The sequence below is a fragment of the Heteronotia binoei genome, chromosome 21 (assembly GCF_032191835.1).
Source record: "Heteronotia binoei isolate CCM8104 ecotype False Entrance Well chromosome 21, APGP_CSIRO_Hbin_v1, whole genome shotgun sequence".
Lineage (NCBI taxonomy): Eukaryota > Metazoa > Chordata > Lepidosauria > Squamata > Gekkonidae > Heteronotia > Heteronotia binoei.
The window spans coordinates 192,339,337-192,362,591 of record NC_083243.1 but is presented as its reverse complement, the minus strand read 5'-3'; the positions used below and the strand labels follow the sequence as shown (position 1 = coordinate 192,362,591).

The 23,255-nt window shown below is 46.6% G+C and overlaps 1 protein-coding gene across 5 annotated transcripts in view; it reads right to left on the bottom strand.

The window, feature by feature from the left end:
- KALRN (kalirin RhoGEF kinase) overlaps positions 1-23,255 on the bottom strand; it is an 837,912-nt gene that overhangs the window by 385,318 nt on the left and 429,339 nt on the right. For all 5 annotated transcript variants that reach the window (XM_060262792.1, XM_060262795.1, XM_060262793.1 and 2 more), the window contains exons 9-10: positions 22,853-23,083; positions 10,352-10,474 (exon numbers count right to left, since the gene is read on the bottom strand). In XM_060262792.1, the coding sequence (XP_060118775.1) occupies positions 10,352-10,474; positions 22,853-23,083 (354 nt within the window). The remainder of the gene's footprint in view (positions 1-10,351; positions 10,475-22,852; positions 23,084-23,255) is intronic.

Here is a 23,255-nt window from a genome sequence, read left to right as displayed (position 1 = left end):
ACGGTCGGATCACCTAGCCCTCAAGGCCCGTATGGAGATACCATCCCAACCCTGTATGGGCGGAGAGCCTATTTTGGCTCGCCCCAGGAGCCTGATGGACCCGGAACGGTTCCAAATGGCACTGGGGGATCCCTGGCCCCCTGGCGATTTCCTCGATGACCTGGTGGAGGCCTGGCAAGGCCGACTATCCAGGGCTATCGACGAGATCGCACCCCGATGTCCTCTGCGCCCTCGCAGGAGGCTGGCTCCATGGTATACCTTGGAGCTATGTCAACTGAAACAAGGGCTCAGACGACTAGAGAGGCAGTGGCGGCATACTCGGGACGAACCAACGAGAATATCTTATAGAACGTTTATGAAGTCTTATGAGATGGCAGTCAAGGCCGCAAAGAAAGACTACTTTGCGGCCAAGATTGCATCTGCAAATTCGCGCCCAGCACAATTATTTAGTATAATTAGAGATCTTACCACATTGCCTCAAGGCAAACCAAACGTTAGAGAATTAGAGATAGGCTGTGAGGATTTTGCGAAATATTTTGCATATAAAAACACGTTGCTTCGCCAAGACTTGCCTACCACATTTGAAACAGTACAGGAACTTGAGGCTCCGTGCCTGTCTTCATGTTTAGTGCTGGATCGGTTCGACCCACTCAGCCTGGACGAAGTCGACAGAATTATCTCTGTTGCACGACCAACAACATGTGATTTGGACCCTTGCCCCTCTTGGCTGATTAAATCTTGCCAGAGGGAGCTTAGATGTCCTTTACGGGGCATAATAAATAGTTCCCTCTTAGAGGGGCGTTTTCCATCACCTCTAAAAGAGGCTTTGGTCCGTCCCCTCCTGAAAAAATGTACAGCAGACCCAGCCGAATTGGCAAACTACCGGCCGCTCTCCAATTTACTGTTTTTAGGTAAAATTATTGGGAGGGCAGTGGCGTTGCAACTGCAGAGGTTTCTGGATGACACTTCTATCCTAGACCCTTGCCAGTCCAGCTTTCGCCCGGGCCATGGGACGGAGACAGTGCTGGTCGCCTTAGCAGATGACCTCCAATGGCAGCTGGATCGAGGCGGCGTGGCGGTGCTGATGTTGCTAGACCAGTTGGCTGCGTTTGACACGGTTGACCATCAGTTACTGACCCGCCGACTCGCCGACATAGGGGTTAGGGGGTTGGCCTTACAATGGCTTTCCTCCTTCCTCAAAGGACCGGGGACAAAGGGTGGCAATTGGAGCTGAGCTCTCCCGGAGGCGCACACTAGATTGTGGGGTGCCTCAGGGAACAGTTCTCTCTCCGATGCTATTTAACGTCTATATGCGCCCCCTTGCCCAGATTGTCCGGAGGTTTGGGCTGGGTTGTCATCAGTATGCAGATGACACCCAGCTCTATCTGCTAATGGATGGCCGACCTGACTGCATCCCAGGGAACCTGGACCGGGCATTGCAGGCCGTGGCAACCTGGCTTAGGCTGAGTGGGCTGAAGCTGAATCCGATGAAGTCAGAGGTCCTTTGCGTGGGCCGCGATGCTCTGGGAGGGGAAATACCTCTCCCGGTTTTTGACGGCGCGCCTTCACTATCGATGGAGGCCCAGGTAGCTGCCACTGCCAAGTCGGCATTTTTTCATCTGAAGTGGGCAAGGCAGTTGGCTCCTTTCCTAGAGCGCCGGGACCTAGCAACAGTGATCCATGCGACGGTCACCTCAAGATTGGACTACTGTAATGCCCTCTACATGGGGCTGCCTTTGTGTCGAACCCGGAAGCTGCAGCTAGTGCAGAACGCAGCAGCCAGGCTGTTATTAGGACTCCCGAAATGGGAGCATATATAGCCAAGGCTGCGCGAACTGCACTGGCTGCCAGTTATATACCGGGTTCGCTACAAAGTGCTGGTCATTACCTTTAAAGCTCTATATGGCCGAGGACCTGCCTACCTGAAGGACCGTCTCTCCCCATACGAGCCCCAAAGAGCACTGAGGTCAGCAGGGAAGAACAAGCTGACTGTCCCTGGGCCAAGGGAGGCAAAATTACAGACCACACGGGCACGGGCTTTCTCCGTGGCAGCCCCATGCCTGTGGAATCAACTCCCGGAGGAGGTTCGGGCCCTGCGGAACTTAGATCAATTCCGCAGGGCATGCAAGACCATCCTCTTTAGGCAGGCCTTCTCAGAATGCTGACAGAGGATGGCTGAACGGAGGATCCAACAAAGTGATTCTTTAATGATTCTTGCCACCATTTAAATATGTAATAGCTCCCGGAACACCTCTGCTGCTGTTAAGCTATAGATTATATATGTTATAGATTATATATGTTGGATTAGTTCTTAAAATGTATTAACTATGTATATTATTAACTATGTATAATTTTAATGCTGTTTTATAATTTTAATGTGTTTTAATCACTGTATTTATATTATGTTTTATTGAATGTTGTTAGCCGCCCTGAGCCTGCCCAGGTGGGGAGGGCGGGATACAAATAAAATTTAATAATAATAATAATAAAAGGTGTGGGAGTGGAAAGAGAGGACCGCCCACTTTCCACCCCCATTTTGGCTCAGCATGAGTTTCAGAGAGATTTTTCTGAAAATGAAGTTATTTCAGAAGAAGAGGCAGGTTTGGGGGAGTGCCCTGGAAGTGACAACGCAGGAAAAGGTGGAGTTTTGGTTCAGTGTGCCCCGGAAGTGACATCACTTGACCCTTGACACCACAGGAAATAACATGATTCCTGTCTTCCAGTTCCACCCCCAAAGTCTCTTGGCTCCACCCCCAAATTTTAGTGGGCCACGAAGGAGAAGTGTAAAAATAACTGGGCCACAGGAAATAAAAGTTTGGGAAATCCTGCTCTATGGCATTATTGTAAGCCAAATTGCTCCGAATGAGAAGTTGGGGAATTAAAGTGGTGGGCAGCTATGGCTCAGCGGGATACAGAAACTATGTATACAGGAGATGACCTCCAGAACTTCCCTCCAAATAATGGAGAGAATGTTTGATAAAATATAAATGGTTTTTATTATAAAAATCGGTCAAATATACAAGGAAATAAATTCATCCAACACTCATATAGACCTAAGAAAATTAGAAGGAAATCGATAGGATAACATGAAGGGGAAACACAGACAAGGTGACACTTTACCTATAGTAGTCTTCAGTTGAAGCTCCAATAGCAAGGAAAAAGGGAAGGGGGAGCAAGACACAGCCAGCGTATCTTACTACTGTGTTTCCCCGAAAATAAGACACTGTCTTATATTTATTTCTTCTCAAGAAGACACACTAGGGCTTATTTTCAGCGGATGTCTTATTTTTATTACCGTAAGTATACCTCCGCCCGCCTCTCTGCCCAGACGCTCCCCTCGGGGAGCCGGCTGGCTCCCTCCTCCCCTCCCTATTCCTCACCCCTGCCCGCGCCTGGGCAGTCCAGGCTGTGGCCGCCCGAGGGAGCTCTCCCTCCCTCCTCGCAGGGCTTCGGGCACACCTTCCGACGGCAGTGGCGACGCTGGCCTTTCCTGCCTGCCTGACGCGAAGGCTGGAAGAAGCGGGGGGGGGCGTGGAGCACAGGGTCTTTCCCAGCCCTGGCATTCCTTCTCCTTGGAAAGCGGCCCTGGAAAGCAAGCCCGATGGCGCCACCAGCCAGCCAGCCCGAGCGAGCCGGCTCCGAGGCTGGGCACAGAGGGAGAGAGGGAGGCGGCAACCTACCGCGGCCGCAGTGCAGGGCTGGCCAGGTGGCCTGATGGGCTCCCGTCGAAGCCGCTCCCTCCCCCGCAGCGCCGCAGGGCCCGGGATGGGACGGGGGGCGGCCCCTGGGAGGCAGCCGGATGCAGAGCCCCTCCCTCCCTGCCTCCCTCCTCCCTACGGCGGGCGTCAGGCAAGCGTAGGGGCGCTATAAGGGCGAGCAGGCGCGGAGGAGGCGGCGGCGGGGATGAGTGCCGGCAGCCACCGACTGCAGCCCCCCGACGGCAGCGGCGGCAACCCTGCGGCTTGGCTGCTCAGCAGCAGGGCCCACGAGGCGCCCCCTCCTCTGGCCGTCTACTGCAGCGAGGCCCTAGGCGCTGCCGCCGTCTACCCTTCTGCTGCGGCGCCATCACCGTTGGGGGCATACGGGTTGGACTGTGGGCTGGTGGCGGGCTACTTGTGGGGTGGCGGTGGTGGGGGGCGGGCTTCCTGCCCTACGGGGGGGTCCCGGTGGTGTCGAGGCTGGGGGAGGCGGGCGGGGACTGGGCGGCACGGGGCTGGGCGGGTCGGCGGAGGAGCTGCTGCGGCTGGTGTGGCCACCCTACTCGTATTCGGCGCTGATCACCATGGCCCTGCAGAGCGCGCTCGGCTGCTGCCTCACCCTGGCCCGCATCTACCGTGTTTCCCTGAAAATAAGACCTACCCAAAAAATAAGCCCATCACTAGGTCTTATTATCGGGGTAGGGCTTATATTAACAAATGCTTAGAAATCCTGCTAGGGCTTATTTTTTGGGTAGGTCTTATTTTCGGGGAAACATGGTATTGGGGAACCAAAACTGATCAGGTTTTGGAGATGAATCTATACAGCAAGGTAGGAATACTGTCAGATGCACACCCGGGGAGCCATCGGTCAGACATTTTAAGGACTACCATGTGCCCTCAGGAGGGTGAGGCCAGATGCCCTGTGACACGGGTCAGGTGGACTATGACGCTGGGACATGTAGTATGTGACCTCAGAAAAGGGGAGGCTTCATGGTGATGTTTGGAAAGTAACAGGGATTACCGGGTTTAGCGTAACTGAACAAAGTTATCTAATGTGACAATATAGGTCCGAATTGTTATCTAAAGTGACACCCGATCTACACGATGGCGTTGATCTCCGAGTCGGGCTTGGTCTTCGTTATTGACTCATCTTGGCTGGCACAGTCTTTTGTGCGATGTTCAGCTTAGAATGGCTGGCAGGATACACACAGAGATAAGCTTGATTGCTTTATGGAAATGTGCAGGTTGTACATTGAGTATGTGGGTCTTCTGCTTCGCTCTCATGGCATCCCAAAGATGCAGGAAGATGATCGCAAATGTAATGGCTTCCAGCAGGAAAGCTGAAAACAACATAGCTGGACAGCTCATGGCGGCCGCGCAATCTCTTGTTCCGCAGAGCCAGGGACTTGCACACCATAGCAGGCTGGGAGTTCTTCTTACTGGGTTAGAGCCTGTCTGCGGCAGCATTGCCTTGAGGACTGAGGCCCAAAGAGCTCACATAGGCCTGGCAGGAAGCTGGCAGATTGGCCTATGCCCGAGTGCAGATGTGTGTGAGAACTAGAAGTCCAGGCATCTTGGCAGCTAGACCAGAAAATGTCCATATAAAATGGAGAGGGGGCTTTGGCTCACATTTGGCTCACATGCTGAAGTCTCTCCCCTCTACAGGCTCCACCTACAGATCTCTGGAGTTTCCATTTCCACTTGCTGACAAAGAGGGATAGAGGCCACAGCCTTCCCCTGATATTACTTATTCAGAAGTTTACTGCCTCTGGATGTAGCGGTTGTGTAAAGGTTAGTCTCCCAAAAGCCATTTCCTGCCTGGCTATTTGTTAGCCGGTAAAGATGTATTTATTTACTTATTTCAATCATTTCATTGAGGTGCTGTATTTATCGTATATATGTGATGGAACAGTCTGCTCTTCCTCTAATATCTGCGTGACTTGGTTTAGAGCTCTAGTTTCAGTTTTCAGGATTTGTATGCTAGCTAAAGTTGTTTGTGTTGGAGTTGTCTCCTTGCAAATAAATGGTTGATGTTTTGAGCCAGCTTGTCCCTGCTAAATTGACCTGAGTACAGGTGCCTGAGTGAGTACCTTAACCTGGGAACCCACAGCTAAAGGGGGACATTACATGATGTCAGAAATTGGCCTGTATCTCCTTTGAGTCTCCAGCACTGAATAGGAAGGTTCCAGATTGCACCCCTTGTAAAGCAATGGAGCATTTCAAGCCTCCATCAGATTTATCTTTTTGTGGGAAATTTAGGGGAGAACTGGAGGAGATGGGAATAAAAGTTGAAACTGTACCTTGAAGTCACCAAGGCTGAAAAAGAGTCTGAGGATTACAAAATTGCAGTTTTGCTTCACCGCATAGGAGGCAAAGTTCTTGAATTTTGCAATATTTTGCAAGGTATGCTTGTAGATCCCAACAAGAAAACCCTGGTTGAAGTTTTAACAGCTTTTCAAAGCTACTGTGAACCCAGAAAGAACCCTGTGTATAGCAGTTCTGGCAACTGTTGTATAATGAGGCAGTTAGAATAGATGATTTTGTCACTGTGCTTAGACAAAAAGCACAGCATTGTGAGTTTGGTCCTTCTCAGGATCTCATGTTAAGAGACAAGATTGTATTTAGTATAACTGATAACAAACTCCTGGAAAAACCCCTAGAAAAGCCTGCTCTCACCCTCCAGCAGGCAATTAATATGTAGGGTTGCCAAGTCCAATTAAAGAAAAATCTGGGGACTTTGGGGGCGGAGCCAGGAGATGCTGGGGGTGGAGCCAGGAACAAGGATGTGACAAGCATAATTGAACTCCAAGGGAGTTCTGGCCATCACATTTAAAGGGACAGCACGCCTTTTTAAATGCCTTTCTTCCATAGGAAATAATGAAGGATAGGGGCACCATCTTTTGGGGCTCATAGAATTGGACTCTCTGGCCCAATATTTTTGAAACTTGGGGGGTATTTTGGGTAGAGGCACTAGCTGCTATACTAAAAATCTGGTGCCTCTACCTCAAAAAATAGCCCCCCCCAGAGCCCCCAATACCCATGGATCAATTCCCTATTATTCTTTATGGGAATCGTTCTCCATAGGGAATAATAGAGTGCCTAGTAGACATATCCCTCCCCCCCACGCTTTCTAAAGGGGGGGCTCCATACCAGGGAATCCCCCTCCCTGCCCCCTCCCTCTCTCTCTCTCACACACACAAATACTTACCGTACTTGGTCTTCTTCCAGCAGAATTTGCTCGCTGTGAAAACGAAGCAAGCTGCACAGGAAAAGAAAGGGAGGGGCCGTTCCTGTTTCCTGTGCAGCCTTAAAGGGACACATTTTAAAAACGGATCCCAAGCTGTAAAACAACATGATGCCTACAGGTATGTTCTCTCTCCCCCCGCCCCCAGATTTTTTAAAAGCGGGGGAGGAGGCTGAAAATTCAGGGGTCCCCCGCCAGGGCGGGAGGGTTGGGAATCCTATTAATATGCACGGCCAGACCTAGAGTGCTTGGCACCCTACGCAAGGCTAACTACTTGTACCCCCTACTGACAACCAATTTTCAAAAAGACCTCCCACCCCACAAATGCCCTGCTCTAAGGGGGAGCTGAGCAGATGGGCATGGAGCATGTGCATACATCCTCTCCACACCGGGGGGGGGTCTACCTATCCACTAGCACCTCTCCCCCTTGGCCCAGGAGGACTCAGGCTCTGGGACCCTCCACTCTGGGAAACCACCACTGACCGCTGCCTGCCCTGGACTTGGCACTCCACCTTGCCGGTCTGGTCCCTGCACCTTCCCCCCACACACACACACACTGCTGGCAGCCACACACCTTCGTTGCTTATGCCAGGCTGCCCACCCGAGACAGCACCAGAGATCCAGTCCTGAGCAGGCCTGCAGAGCCACTGCCGGCTTGGTCCAGCAAGAAAGGTGTGTGGCCGCAAGACTGGCAGCTTGGCCAGCCTTGTTGGCTGGTGTGTATGTGAGTTCACTTTCATTTTAGTGGAAGTGCAGATGCTGTGGAACCATTTGAAGATAAGAAAGAGGAGGAGGAAATGAAGACTATATTCCGGGGAACTGCACTGCTGAACTTTTATTTATTTATTTTTAGGGAATGGGAAAGTCTCCTGGCTCTACCCCCAAATTCCCCAGATATTTCCTGAGTTGGGCCTGGTAACCTTAAATCTTTGTGAAAAGCAGACACTCAGCAGTATCTTCTATACGTTTCACTCAAACCATTTCAAATCCAGCATCCACAGTGGCAAAGGCCCTACTTCTAGCTGTTGCTGATCTAACCTGCCTCAGAGAAAGCATATTAAGGGCCTGATTTTCTACAAAAGCAAACACAAGATAGAGACAGTTCTGGAGGTATGCTGGTGCTAGGCCACATAGAGATTTAAATGTATAGTTCAGAACCAGTGTTCCCACTGAGTTTGTGTGAGCTAGCTCACAGGTTTTTAGTCTCCAGCTTACACATTTTTGTCTTAGCTCAGGAAAAATGGCCCCAGAGCAAACTAATTTATGCAGGAGCTCAGAACTTTAATGCCAGTAGCTCATGAAGCAGAATTTTTGCTTAGGAGTATTGTTCAGATCTACAAGCTGTTGTTCACTGACCATAATAATAAAACCGAACTGAACAGAAGAACCCTGAACTGGGACATATAGAGGTAGTCAGTACAAAAGCAGCAGCACACTGAATATGACTGCCTTCGTTGCTTATGCCAGGCTTATTAGAGTGGTGGATAGCAGCAATTTGTATCAGACACAGGTTTCACATTGTCTTTAAAGTCAGCTCTACACAGAACATATTACAGTCATCTAGGATATTACAGAAACAAAGATTTACATGGTAAAGTCATCTTTACCCAACAATGGCTGGAATCTGCCCTACAAAAGTATATGGTCATATACACTTCCACCTAGAGGTATTGCCTGCTTCTCAAAAGGGTATGCCTAGTTCAGAAGAATCCTTAGGTCCCAAACCCAGCCAGATAGGGCTTCAACTATTCCATCTGCCCCAGGTATATCAGGTGCGAGATGGCCACTCTTGGATGCTCTGTTCACAAAATACAGAGGAAAGTATCATCAGCATACTGATGATAAATTCCAAAATTCTGGATGACCTCACTCAGTAAACTGTTAAAGAGTTGTATGGTCCTCACATTGCATAACTATTATCAGTGACAATGCCTAGATGCAGCAATCCATGGGGTCTAACTAGTCCCTTCCATAAGAATATATTTATTTTAACCATTTATATCTGTAATTTTCAGCCAATTATTTCTCAAAGCACATTACAAGAAAACAAAATACAATAGACAGTAAAAATACTTAAAATAGTTAAAATCAATCACTAGCAAATAGGAAGTCAGCAGAAATCTTAAATGCTAAACACGGCAACTGGAATTCGAATTAAATATTTTATCATAATAATATCTTAAAATAAGCAAATGAAGCATAATTTAATAAACATTAAAAGCAGGTAGCCTAAAGTGCACTGAGACAAATAAAACACACAATATATGCATATATACATACATATAAATAAAAACAGTAACTAATAAACATTATTATTATTATTATTAAGAATGTATTGAGAAACATGTATCTGCTAATATAGCACTGGTATCTCAAAAGACACCAGGTGGATAATGTGGAAAGGATATTTTATAACTGGGGGTCCACAATTAAGAAAGCTCTGTTCATTTTAACTGCCTGTTTCAGTTCAGAAATTAATGGCAGATAGAGCAGGGACTCTGAAAATGACATCAGCTGTCTGGCAGGCTCATACAGGAGTAAACAGGCATCTTCTTCTTCTTCTTCTGTGTATAAGCAATCAGGACAGAACACAGCCATAGGAGAGCCAATGCTGACACTTCAAAAGATCCTCCAGCTGACGGACCCCATTGATCACATAGATCAAAGTAGAATATAAATATTTAAATAAATTAAACAAACAGGTACATGAGAATGGAATGGCCCACAGTATGAAAAGCTTTCAAGAAGTCTAAGCAGATCAATAGGAAACTATCTGACAGCCAACTAGGTCTACTATGATTGACTTCATTCTACAACCATTCCATAACCAGCCAGCCAGAAAAGTACTGAGGAAAGATGTATCACCCAGACATACTTGGAGCTGCTATTCTGCCACACATTCTACCACCTTTCCAAAAAAAGGAAGGTCAGCCTAAAGCAGGATCCTCCCAGAATAGATCCACCATGGTCTAAAACCCTTTTCTCTTATAAATCAGGGGTTTTACCTCTGAATTCCTACACACTGTTTATGTAACCTATTTGCAAAGAAATCCCATCTCATAATCTTAAAAATGTTCTCACGCAGGGTAGCGCTCTTTGCACTTGTAGCTAGAAAAATTAGATCCAAGGTGGCTCCTAGTAATGCATCACACTGAGCTCTTTAGTTCAGCATATTTAAAATTATTTAACTATTTTTAAACATTGTGTTCTTGAAATTTAAGAAGCACCATACAATTTCCACCTGAAGACTTGGTTTTTAAGCTTGGTATTTTTTAATGCAAATTCTATATTGTGTAATGGCCGATGGCCATGTACAATAAACCATTCATTCATTCATAATCCATAATTAATTAATTAATAATCCAGTATTTTTTTCCATCGATATGCTTGGGTCTCCCATTCTTCTTACCTGTGCTACTTCTTCAAAGTCATCATGTCTTTTCTGAAGAGCTCGAGCCCTGTGAAGGGACTTTCCCACTCCAGTGTGTTTGCTGAGAAAGGCTTCCCCATGGTTTTCAATCCAGTCCAACACCTAGATAGAAAAGAAGAATACTACTATCCTTATCTGGGAAAGACATTTACATTTATTAAGTTTTCCCTCTAATCCAGTTCCTGTGTAAACAAGAGCCCATTGTCATAGATGTACAATGATATAGTTGACACAAACAAGATACCTCAAGGCAAAATACCTAACAAAATAGAATGGGCAAGCATGGAACTGAATTAGATAAGAAACTGGGATGGGAGGAATGGTTATCCATAGACCTCATTTTGGGCAGCAGCTCACAGGAGCAGAACCTCCAAATTTTATTGTGCTCTTTCTTACCCCCTCCCTCCAAAAAAACTTGCTTCTGGACTCCATTGCTCAACCCCCCCTGTGAGAATTTTTCTGAACTCTAAGATTTCCCCCCCACACAAAGATCCCCCCCTAAAGTAAACAAAATTTATTGTGAAATTATAAAACAATACAATCAGCATAATAAGCATGTAAAATAACTATCTTCAATTGAAATTATACAATGAATTTATACAAATTATACAAGCCGCCCTGAGCCTGCCCTGGCGGGGAGGGCGGGATACAAATAAAAAGTATTATTATTATTATTATTATTATTAATAATAAATATCGAAAATAAGTTACAGAGCTACACACAAAATAAATGGAAACTAAAACTCAAAAAACCACAATAATTACTATCACGATGCATCAATGCTGTAACACTGATCCTTACAATTAATACCTAGAGTTATAAGTTCAATAACTCTTTATAAAACGCAGTCTTATAATAATACATTATTATTATATCTAGGGTCAGTGTCAAGTTCCCCTAAAATAGGGAACCATTTAGAGGTAAATTGTAAATAGGCCTCATATGGGTCCGTGGCATCTAATGTAGAAGAGATTTTATCCATTATAAGATGGTCCCAAATCTTGGATAACCACAAATTAATAGTAAGAAGCTTAGAGTTTTTCCAGCTTTGGGAAATTACCGCTTTAGCTGCAGTAAGAAGAATCGTTATCAGGGAATGTCTGAGATGGAGTATCTCAAAGGAGTGCCGATGGTTGAGCAATATTAACAACGGGTCTACTGGAATAGTTATACCGGTTAGTTCTCGAATATGGGATAAAACCTCCCACCAACAATGAGGGTAGGTTGCAGGAGTACCACGTCCCCTTCAACACAAAGGAGAGTGAGAAGCATCAATGTAAGAAAGTTTTACCAGGGTTAGATACCAGCAAATTAGAAGTTTGACATTTTGTTGGAAAATATTTATTGATTTATTTTGGTAGGCATCTGATAGCCAGATTGATTCCCATTGTTCGAAAGTTAACAAGTGACTGCATTCCTTATGCCAAGACTTAGTATAAGAGGGCAAGTTGTTGAGAAATAATGAAACCAGGATTTGGTAAAGTTTTGAAATTAGTCCTTTTTTATGGCTTACAGATTGTATGATTAAGTGTTCGAAAGACGTACGAGGATGTTTTAAGTCAGTTTTAAATTTTGGATTGTCAAGAAGATGAGAGATCTAAAGATATTCAAGCCAAGTGCTTTCTTGTCTAAGTCTTGTTTAGTAAGAATTGTACCTCTAAGGGCTATGTCAAATAAATAGATTAAAGAAGATTGTTTCCAAATTAGAAAAGAATTGGGAAGTCTAGCTGGAATGAACCAAGGTTGTCCTACAAAAGGGGCAATTGGGGAGATAGCAGGCACCAAGCATAGTCTGGTTGTGTCCCAAGTATGTAGCAGAGCTTTGATTAAAGGATTGGTAATCTGCCAACAAGGCCTATGTGTCTTTCTTAGCCATATAAATTCATGGTGCCTCTCCCCAAAGTACCTCCCAAGTTTCAAAACGATTGGACCAGGGGGTCCAATTCTATGAGCCCCAAAAGAAGGTGCCCCTATCCTTCATTATTTCCTATGGAAGGAAGACATTTTAAAAGGTGTGCTGTCTCTTTAAATGTGATGGTCAGAACTCCTTTGGAGTTCAATTATGCTTGTCACACCCTTGTTCCTGGCTCTGCCCCCAAAGTCTCCTGGCTCCACCCCCAAAGTCCCCAGATATTTCTTGAATTGGACTTGGCAACCCTATAATGCAGGATTCTTACCAACCAAGTTGGCTTCAAAGGGTTGAGGGAAGCCTTGAAAGAATGGGCCTTTTACATGGTGGTCTTTTGTTGCAGACCACTGATCAGACCAAATTCACAATTAGGCAAAGGATTTGTAACATGGAACAACAAGACTGAATGACGCCTCCTAGCTTCCGGACCCCTGAGAAGATTAAATACATCACGGCAATGGCCCAAGATAAAACAATTCTTTCCCCTGTAGACAGTCAGGTAGTAGGGGCAGACGACTGATGACATCTCAATTATTACCAAGCTAACTACTAGATTATGTGCACAGGCAATCAATGTGTGAAATAAATTTCAGTCCTGCCCTTGTGAGCCTGTATATGGTTCTTGTTTTAGATTCCTAGATTCCAATTTTAAATACGGTTAACTATTATGTTGCTTTACGTATTTATATTTTATTCTCTCTCTACAATGTAATTTTATTTCTCTTTTTTTTGCTTCGTTTTCTTTTTTTTATGTTAACTGGAGCTCAACTTGAATACCTATATACCTGATAATGTTTTTTTGTCAGTTGGATCCGGTTATGGACCGTAATAAATTGAACTGAACTGAACTCTCTACTTGCACTTGTAAGTTAAACAACATGACGGTAGCTTTAGTCAGTAAGTATAGATTGTGGAAACAAGACGGAATAAAGGAAAATGTTTTTAATTGCAATTTGTTCATATTCTTGTTATGATCAAAGTTTTTGAATATTTGGGGTTGGCATCTTGGCGTTTCAAGTGGGTGGTAAGCAGATCTGGTTGTCTCAGAACAAAGAAGTGCAAAAAGCACCAGCACAGGGAAGTAGGGGACTATGTGACAGATTACTGAACAAGGAGTCCCAGGTCTTTGGGTGATGCCATCAGTTAACAGGACTTCAGAAACTACAGTCTTTTGAGTACTGTCACTTCTCTCTTCCAGAACAGTATCATAAACTGAAGCAGAGAACACATTTTCTGTATTTCATTGCAGGAACATGCACACACCCAGTTATTTATAGCTTCTCTATACCTACATAAAGCTTGAAATTTCTACTCTGCCAGAATTAAATTCAATATTAAAAACTGGGGGGGACAAGGGGGGGGGACTTAAAATCCAACAACTAAATAACATTTTTGAAAAAGAAAACCGTAGGCCCAGCAGAACAATTCCATTTTACAGGCCCTGTGGAATAGTAACAAGCCCTGCAGGAACCTGATCTCTTCCAGAAGCTTGGGGAGGGACGGTGGCTCAGTGGTAGAGCATCTGCTTGGGAAGCAGAAGGTCCCAGGTTCAATCCCCGGCATCTCCAAAAAAGGGTCCAGGCAAATATGTGTGAAAAACCTTCGCTTGAGACCCTGGAGAGCCGCTGCCAGTCTGAGAAGACAATACTGACTTTGATGGACCAAAGGTCTGATTCAGTATAAGGCAGCTTCATATGTTCATATGTTCACTAGGCTGGAGTCAGGGCCAAAAAGGCCATGGCTCTGCTTGAGGACAGCTGAACGTAGGGTCGCCAGGTCCAACTCAGAAAATACCTGGGGACTTTGGGGGGAGTCAGGGGACTTTCCTATTCCCTAAAATAAATAAAAATACAGCACTCACTGGGCACTCAAAGTCCCCAGATATTTCTTAAATTGGACTTGGCAACTCTAGAGGTGACGGAAGGGAACCGACTACTTCACCTACCATTCCTGGGTAAGGTGGCTGAGAGAGCAGTAGTGGAGCAGCTCCAGGCTTCCTCGGTAAAATGCCAGCTTAACAATATTTATGACCTAGGCCTCCTTTAAAAGGGAGGCATCAGGATTACCCCCAAACTCCTGATGGATGGTGCAGGTGTTAATGGCACCTCAACAGCAATGAAGACAAAACTGGTTGCAACAGCAGGCAGAAAAAAACGTAGAAAACCAGGTGCAAGGTGATGTGGTATTTATTAAGTTCTTGTAGACCCCTATGCATTTTGTAATTTGCTTCTTCAGAGGATATAGTATAAAATGTAAGATAAAATTACAATTCAATGTACCGTATTTTTCGCACCATAAGGCGCTCCGGAGGATAGAACGCACCTTCCTCCTGGGGGGCGATCCGCTGCCTCTGCCTCCGATCCGGCGCTTCCCCCGCATCTGCCTGGCTCCATCTTCTTCAGGCAAGCGCTGGGATCGCTCCACGTGGCCCCACCGCAAACCCAGCGCTTCGCAAGCGCCGGCTGCGGAGGGGGCAGCGTGCTTCCTCCTTACCTGTGTGCCTGGCTTCAGCTGTGATGTTTAAAGCAAGCGCTGGGATCGCTCCCTCCCCCCTCCGATCCCAGCGCTTGCTTTAAACATCACAGCTGAAGCTAGGCACACAGGCAAGGAGGAAACACCCGACCCCTCCGCAAACCCAGTGCTTCGTGAGCGCCGGCTGCGGAGGGGGCAGCGTGCTTCCTCCTTGCCTGTGTGCCTGGCTTCAGCTGTGATGTTTAAAGCAAGCGCTGGGATCGCTCCCTCCCCCCTCTGATCCCAGCGCTTGCTTTAAACATCACAGCTGAAGCTAGGCACACAGGCAAGGAGGCAGCACGCTGCCCTCTCCGCAGCCTGCGCTTGCGAAGTGCTGGGTTTGCGGTGGGGCCACGTGGAGCGATCCCATCGCTTGCCTGAAGAAGATGGAGCCAGGCAGGCAGGCGCGGGGGAAGCGCCGGATCGGAGGAAGAGGCAGCGGATCGCCCCCCCGGAAGGTACGTACCTTCGGACCATAAGATGCACACACTTTCCCCCCCACTTTTTTTTGGGGGGGGAGTGCGTCTTATGGTCCGAAAAATACGGTAACTTAAAAATATATAACATTCAAAATCAAACCTAACATTAATTATGACAATTTTGTTAATGTTAGGGTTGCCAATCCCCAGGTGGAGGCAGATCCCTTGGTTTGGAGGCCCTCCCCCCGCTTCAGGGTCGTCAGAAAGTGGGGGGAGGGGAGGGAAATGTCTGCTGGGAACTCTATTATTCCCTATGGAGATTTATTCTCATAGAAAATCATGGAGAATTGATCTGCGGGTATCGGGGGCTCTGGGGGGGGCTGTTTTTTGAGGTAGAGGCACCAAATTTTCAGTACAGCATCTAGTGCCTCTCCCCAAAATATTCCCCAAGTTTCAAAACGATTGGACAGGGGGGTCCAATTCTATGAGCCCCGAAAGAAGGTGCCCCTATCCTTCATTATTTCCTATGGAAGGAAGGCATTGAAAAGGTGTGCCGTCCCTTTAAATGTGATGGCCAGAACTCCCTTTGGAGTTCAATTACGCTTGTCACAGCCTTGATCTTGGCCCCACTCCTAATGTCTCCTGGTTCCACCCCCAAAGTCCCCAGATATTTCTTAAATTGGACTTGGCAACCCTAGTTAATGTCAATCCATCAAGAGTTGGCAACCCAATCTGGCATCCCCCCAGCCCAGCCATAGGACCTCCATCTTTATTGGAGTTAATTTCATCTGGCTCTACTTTAGCCAGCCAACCATGGCCTCCAAATCCTTGGTCAAGTTCTCTGGGGCAGCATCCAGATGGTTACTCATCAACAGTTAAAGTTGGGTGTCATTTGCATACTGGTAACACCCAAGTCCAAAGCTCCATGCCAGCTGGGTGAGGACGTGCATAAAGATGTTAAATAACATTGGGGAGGGAGCCCCCGCTACCTTCGCACCAGGCAGGCAAGTCACCATACGGTCAATACGCGGTTTCGCCACCCAGCTGTCTACTTGCCTAAGGATCGAATCACCAACTACCAAGACCCCCCCTCTCTCCCTGCCCAGGGATGGTTCCTTGGCGCGAAAGGATACCCGCTCACCAACCGAAGAAGAGGTCCCTTCTGAGGGCGCATTCCCCTTATCCTCAGCAAGGTGCCCTGTTCCCTCTAGACCCTCACACTCTCTGGCAGCAACGGGGCTGCCACATTCAGAGTGGGGCTCATCTAATACGCCCCCAAGAGTCTTCCCCAATTGCCTAACTGACCGTCTCTGCTTCTCCAGGGCAGTCACCTCGGCCTCAAGGGTACGAACTCGTTCCCTGAGGACCAGGAGCTCCTTGCATCGAGCACACACCCAAGACTTCTGTCCTGTGGGCAGACAGTCATACATGTGACACTCAGTGCAAAACACTGGAAAGCCCCCGCCCCCCTGCTGGCATTCTACCTTCATGATATATATATTAAATATACAGTCCTCTTTAAATGCTGTTGTTTACGTGGCTCCCCTTCTGGAAGGTCAACTTACCTTATTGGGAAAACAAGGAAATCAGGGATCTGGGTTCCTGGTCCTTAGGAAGCCCCCAGGCAAAGAGCCACAGGCCAAGAGCCCTTTAGCTCTCGCCCTTCGGCTCGCGCCAAAGGCTCGCGCCTTTGGCAAGGCGCAGCTTAAAATGCAAAGAGGGTGGAGCAGACCACTCCTAAGCAATCATCAACAATTACTCTCAATCAATCAATCAATCAATCAATCACTTTCACCTTTAGCCCACTCACCCAAACGTACAGCAGTTCCCCAGCTATCACAACTCAGCCAATGTGTATATATGTATATATATATATATATATATATATATATATATATATGTGTGTATATATATATATATATATATATGTATATATATATATATATATGTATGTATATATATATATATATGTATGTGTATATATATATATATATATATATATATATATATATATATATATATATATATATATATATATATATATATATATATATATATATATATATTTGGCCGCTGTGTGACACAGAATGTTGGACTGGATGGGCCATTGGCCTGATCTAACATGGCTTCTCTTATGTTCTTATGTTCTTATGGAACACCACATACCAGTGGGTATTGTGCTGAAACCTTGCCCCCTAACAGTACTCTCTGCTCCTGACCTTGGAGAAAGGAGACAAACCACTGCAAGGCTGTCCACTGAATCCACATGTCAGTGAGGCAGTGGGTCAATAGCTCATAAATGACCGTGTCAAACACTGCCGATAAGTCATATCAGCAGCAATGATCTGCCTTGATCCAGCTGTCTATGGAGATCATCCATGAGAGTGACCAGAGCCATCTCCATTCCATGGCCAGGACAGACACCAGATAGGAAGGAATCCAAGGCTAATGTTTCATCCAAGAAAGCCTGGAGCTGTTCCACTACGGCTCTCTCAACCCCCTTACCCACAAATGGTAGGAGCGAGTTGTTGCAACACTGGGGAGTAGCTGGCTAGATCACTAGGATCTAATAATGTTTTTTTTTCAAGAATGGTCTAACCACTGCCTCTTTTATTCTCCCTGGGAAATCCCAGAACTCAAGGATATAATATCCACCAGAGGAGCCCGTGTTCTATCACCATCAGCTTTAACCAGCCATGACAGACATGAGTCAAAGAGGCACATGGTAGGCTTCAGAGCATCCAGGACCTTGCTGATCTCAGCCCATGAGAGCAAGCTGAATTGGTCCTCCAGTGCCAATGTTAGTGGCAGATCCTGGCAGAGCAACAAGACTTTCTGTGAAAAAGCTCGTAGCCAAATTCCTAATATTTTGAGATCTTTCTGTGGGAGATGTTAAAGACATAATTACCCTAAACAATTGTGCCAGGTGAGAGCTAGCAGGTGCAATGGAGCCTGTAAAGAAATCCTTCTTCGCTACCTTCGCTGCTCTCTAATAGGCTTTCATAAACGTCCTGTAAGATGTCCTTGCCGTTTCGACACAGGTCTGCTACCAAAGTCATTTTAGCCATCTAAGCTCCCACTTTATCCTATTTCAGTATGGGAGAGAAGATGGAGTCTGGGAACAATTTTGTCAATGGCTTTAAAGAGATGGGTATGCCCGTCCTCTACCAGCTCACCTGATGAATCATAAGGGAGTATTGGATCCTGCAGAGCATTCTGGAACCCAGTTGGGTCTATCAGTCTCTGTGGGCAAGCGTAAATCAGCTCATCGCCTAAGCACAGAGGGTTTGGGATGCTCAGGGAGGGTTTCGGATGCTTCAGGGCAAAATGGTCCAACCACTGGACTACATCTATTTATTTCTTGCATTTTTAATCACCTAAATCCCACAATTTTGGGGCTCCAGGTGATGCACAGAATTATAAAAACAGTAAAAACCAAAACATCAATATCAAAACATAATATATTAATTTAAGATAAAATGGTGAAATTTGCAGCTCCTTCCCATTTCTGGCCTGTGGGTGCCTTGTGGATATGGGGGAGGGAGAATTAAATCAGTCAAGGGGACGGAGAGCAGGGAAAGATGCCAACCATGATGCAAAATGTCACTGCCCTCAACCGAATGTCTGGCAGAACATCTCTTTCTTACAGGCCCTGCGGAATTGCATAAGATTCCACAGGGCCCTAATTTTGGGGGGCAGAATTCCACCAGGTCAGGGCTAGGGCTGAAAAGGCCCTGACCTTGGTGAAGGACAGCTGGGTATCCCTGGGACCAGGACTCAACCAGCAAGTTGTTATCTGAGGAACATAAAGCACTCCCGGGGGCATACCAGAGGAGATGGTCTTGCAGTAGGCTTCCCAATCCCCAGGTCCCAGCGGGGGATCCCCTGGTTTTACAGGCTTCCCCCCTCCCCCAGCCAGCTGGCCGGCGGGGGAAGCTCCACCCCCATAGCCATTATGCACCTCCAGGAACGATTCCCATAGGGAATGATGGGGAATTGATCCACGGGTGTCAGGGGCTCTGGGGGGGCTGTTTTTTCGAGGTAGAGGCGCCAAATTTTCAGTACAGCATCTAGTCCCTCTCCCCAAAATACCTCCCAAGTTTCAAAAAGATTGGACCAGGGGGTCCAATTCTATGAGCCCCAAAAGAAGGTGCCCCTATCCTTCATTATTTTCTATGGAAGGAAGGCATTCTAAAAGGTGTGCTGTCCCTTTAAATGTGATGGCCAGAACTCCCTTTGGAGTTCAGTTATGCTTGTCACACCCTTGCTCCTGGCTCCGCCCCCAGTGTCTCCTGGCTCCACCCCCAAATTCTCCTGGCTCCACCCCCCAAAGTCCCCAGATATTTCTCGAATTGGACTTGGCAACCCTATCTTGCAGATGCATTGGTCCTAGACCACTCAAAGCCTTGAAACTCAAAACCAAAACCTTGAACTTAACTTGGTGCTCTACTGGAAGCCCGTGCTGTTGGTGCAGCAGAGGTCAAATGTCCACAGTCCATGGCATTCCTACCATAACTTGCACCACTGCATTCTGGATCAACTGTAGATTCCGGGTAAGGCTCAAGGGCAGGACAGTATAAAGTGTGTTGCAGTAGTTTAACCTGGAGTTGACAATTGCATGGATTACCGCGGCTAGGTCAGGGTACGACAAGAAAGAGGCCTGCTGATGAGCCTGGCATAGGTGGGAGAATGCCAGCCTGGCTGTGTGTGTGACCTGGGCCTCCATATTCAGGAAGGTCTCCAGAGTCACACCTATGCTCTTGGACTGTATTAATCCAACTCACATCTAACCCCATAGCAAAGATCAAATCCGGTGTGTGGCCTGCTTGATGTGTGGGGCCTGATACAAATTGAGAGAGTCCCAGTGCTGCCGTGGAAGACACCTGCAAAGAGGTGGCCATGTCAGCATTGGCATTTAAGTCCCCCAATACTAAAAGTCTGGAGAACTTCAAGGCTCAACACTCTACCACCTCCAGGAGGTTCAGCAGGGTATCTGCTGGCACACTAGGTGATCAGTACACAAGGCAGATAGCCAAACTCTCTTCAACATCCCACACCAGGTCAACACCATCAATACTGGAGATCTTTGGCATGGGGAATGCCAAAGACTCCCAGATAAGAATGCCCCCTAACCTTTTGTCTGGGACTAGTGATGGATCAAGAAACCCAATGGGGCTAGCTCTTTCAGGATGACTGTTGAATCCTCCCTTGGCCTGGTCTCAGCCACACATGCCAGGTCCACTTTTTGTGCTGCAAAATAGTTTTGCAGCATGGCGGTTTTATTATTAATGGACCTGGCATTGCACACCAGTGTTGGAGAAAGGTTTATGTTCCTATTCCCACTGCCAGCATATTTCAGGATGGGATGAAGGCTAGACAGAGATCAAGCATACCCATATCTCTGTCTCTGTTCTTTACAAGACCGTCTCTCACTACCATACTTCCGTCATCCCCCAGTTACTGGGATCTCCAGCCACTCCCTCATTTATAAAATATCTAACTCCAAGTCTACTCCTTATAATTCCCTCACCCATATAAACAATCTGTTAACCAAGTTAGATTAGATATAAATCTAACCAAAGTATATAACATCCTTCCAACTGTCCCTGTCCCTGCAATCTTACATCAAGGGAAAATAATTTTCATCAGGAAAAGCCTGGATGATGGATGAGGTAAATTATAACAGCTCAATTCATGAGTACTGAAAAATAATAAAAGTAACTGTCACTACATAATCAGAACTCCTTTAAAGCAAAAGAAAGAGTAATCTGTCCTGATTAACAGTTCTGGAGAGGGTAAAAGAATAATTTCAGAGCAATTTCAAATGAAAGTTCAAATCAAATTCTGTGAAGGGTAGGGCCCTTACAGAATATCCTGAAGAAATACTATGGCATGAAAATGAAATTATTTAAAAATCGGGTTGCACTGAGCTGCATTTAATCACCATTGTTTGAAGTTTAGACTAATTTTCTTTTGCTTCTTTGCATGCTGTGGAGTATTTAAAGCTTATTAACTGCTCAGTCTGACATTTCTAGGCATCTTAAAGTATTCTTGGACCAGTGCCTTCGTATTCATTATGGTATTCAGTGTAGACCTTATGAAACGTGGAATTTTATTTTATTTTAAAAAAGCTTTTAAGAAGTTTTTTAAAACAAAAACAACACTCTAAAGATTTATATTTAAATGTGGAAGGTGGTTTTCAGCTTACTAAGATGCAGCTAACACTTCTATTTATAAAATTATTTATATTCCACTTTTCTCCCCAATGGGAACCCAAAGCAGCCTGCAAGTAATAATAGAAACGAGAAGGTGGGACATTGGCTCCTGAATAGACATCAGGTGTCTCTCTCCCTCTTAGCAGATGTTCCTCCCCAATTTAGACTAGGACCCTGAGGCCAAGAACCTTTTGACTCCCACCTCTCTGGGCACACCTGGGCCCTAGGTATTTTGTAGGGACACAAGAGTCCAGGTGGGACTTGGGACCACCCCCCCCACCCCCGAATTACAGCTCACCTCCATACTACAGAGATCAGGTCCCCTGGAGAAAACGGATACTGCGGAGACTGGACTCTGTGGCATTGTACATCACTGAAGTCCCTGTCCTGCCCAGGCTCCATTCCTAAATCTCCAGGAATTTCCTAACTTGGATCTGGCATCCCTACTCTCCCCCCACCCCCCACCAGTAGCTGGGTGGACCTGTCAACCCTGGTTGTGAGCAAAAAAGAAATAAGCTCAGCCAAATATCACTGAATTTTTAAAAATGACAGAAAAAAAAATGAGGGGCGTTTTCGCACTGACCTTAATCGGCAGCGACGCCCCTCTTCACCGCGCAGGATCTGCGCGGATTTCGCACCAATTGCCGCGGAGCACCCAGAAGAGCCGGAAAGTCCCGCGGCTTTTGCGGCGCAAATGGAAACTGGGTCGTCGCTGCCGATTAAGGTCAGTGCGAAAACGCCCAAAGAGTAATTCCAGCAGCTGTATTCCCTGGCTGGTATTGATTTGGTTGGGGTATCAAGGAGAAGGCAAACAGCACCAACTTCAGTGCAAGAAAAATGGATTTCAATCCTGTGTGCATTTTTGTGCAGGGGAGGGGATCACCCGTGGGGAATAAAACTGACCAGAGGTGTAAAGTGAGTGGGAAGTGTTATGTCTTGAAATGAAAGCTAGTGCACCGCATGGCGATCGCTACAGAGGTGACCAGGGGAAATCCACTGGTCCCCGGATGTAGCTCGCTAGACGCCCCGCCCACCAAGATCTGTGGCAGGAAGCTTTAATGGCCAGGATTGGACTGGTCATACCAATCTGGGGGGCAGACTGGGGGGCAGTTCCGGGGAACGTATATAAGCGGGACCCGGCCCGCGTGTTCTCTCTCTTGTAGCGTACCACCAATAAAGCATGCTGCCTTCAACTCGTCTCATCACTCACTACATTACAGGAAGCTATGATGGGAAGCCTGCCGTTATTTGGACATTTCTCTCTGCATTGCGGTTGCAATGGAGGGCTGCACTGACCAATTCCTAGGAGAAAAATCAGAATTCGATTTCAAGCCACACAACTTGACCTCGGCGACAATCAGCCATAAGCCGTGCATGCATCGTAGGCCTAAATTTCAACTTCACGACCCTGAGAAGTGACATTACCTGCTGAACATCTTGTTGGAAAACACACAGTTGAAGCCTCTGATGTAACCGGACCTTTCGATGCTGCCAGATGCTCTCCAAACGACGTTGGTGATGCAAGACTTCGTGGACCACGTCCAAAACTTGGTGAACAGCCTTGGAATAATTGGCTGTGGCAGTGAGAGACTCGGAGTTCCCGGGGCTCAGGGGCCGCTGCAGGACATCCAGTAAAGCCTTTCCATCCTGGCTTACCTTCGAGATAAAAAACGGGGGGGGGTGAAAAGTCTATTAAGCACAGATAATATTAAATTACCAAGATGATTTTGCTTTATACAACAAGGAAGGGGAAAATCGTACATCGTGGAAATGGAGAGAGACTGTGGCTGATGTTCAGCTGGTTTTTCAGGTTTACACCGCGGCGGGA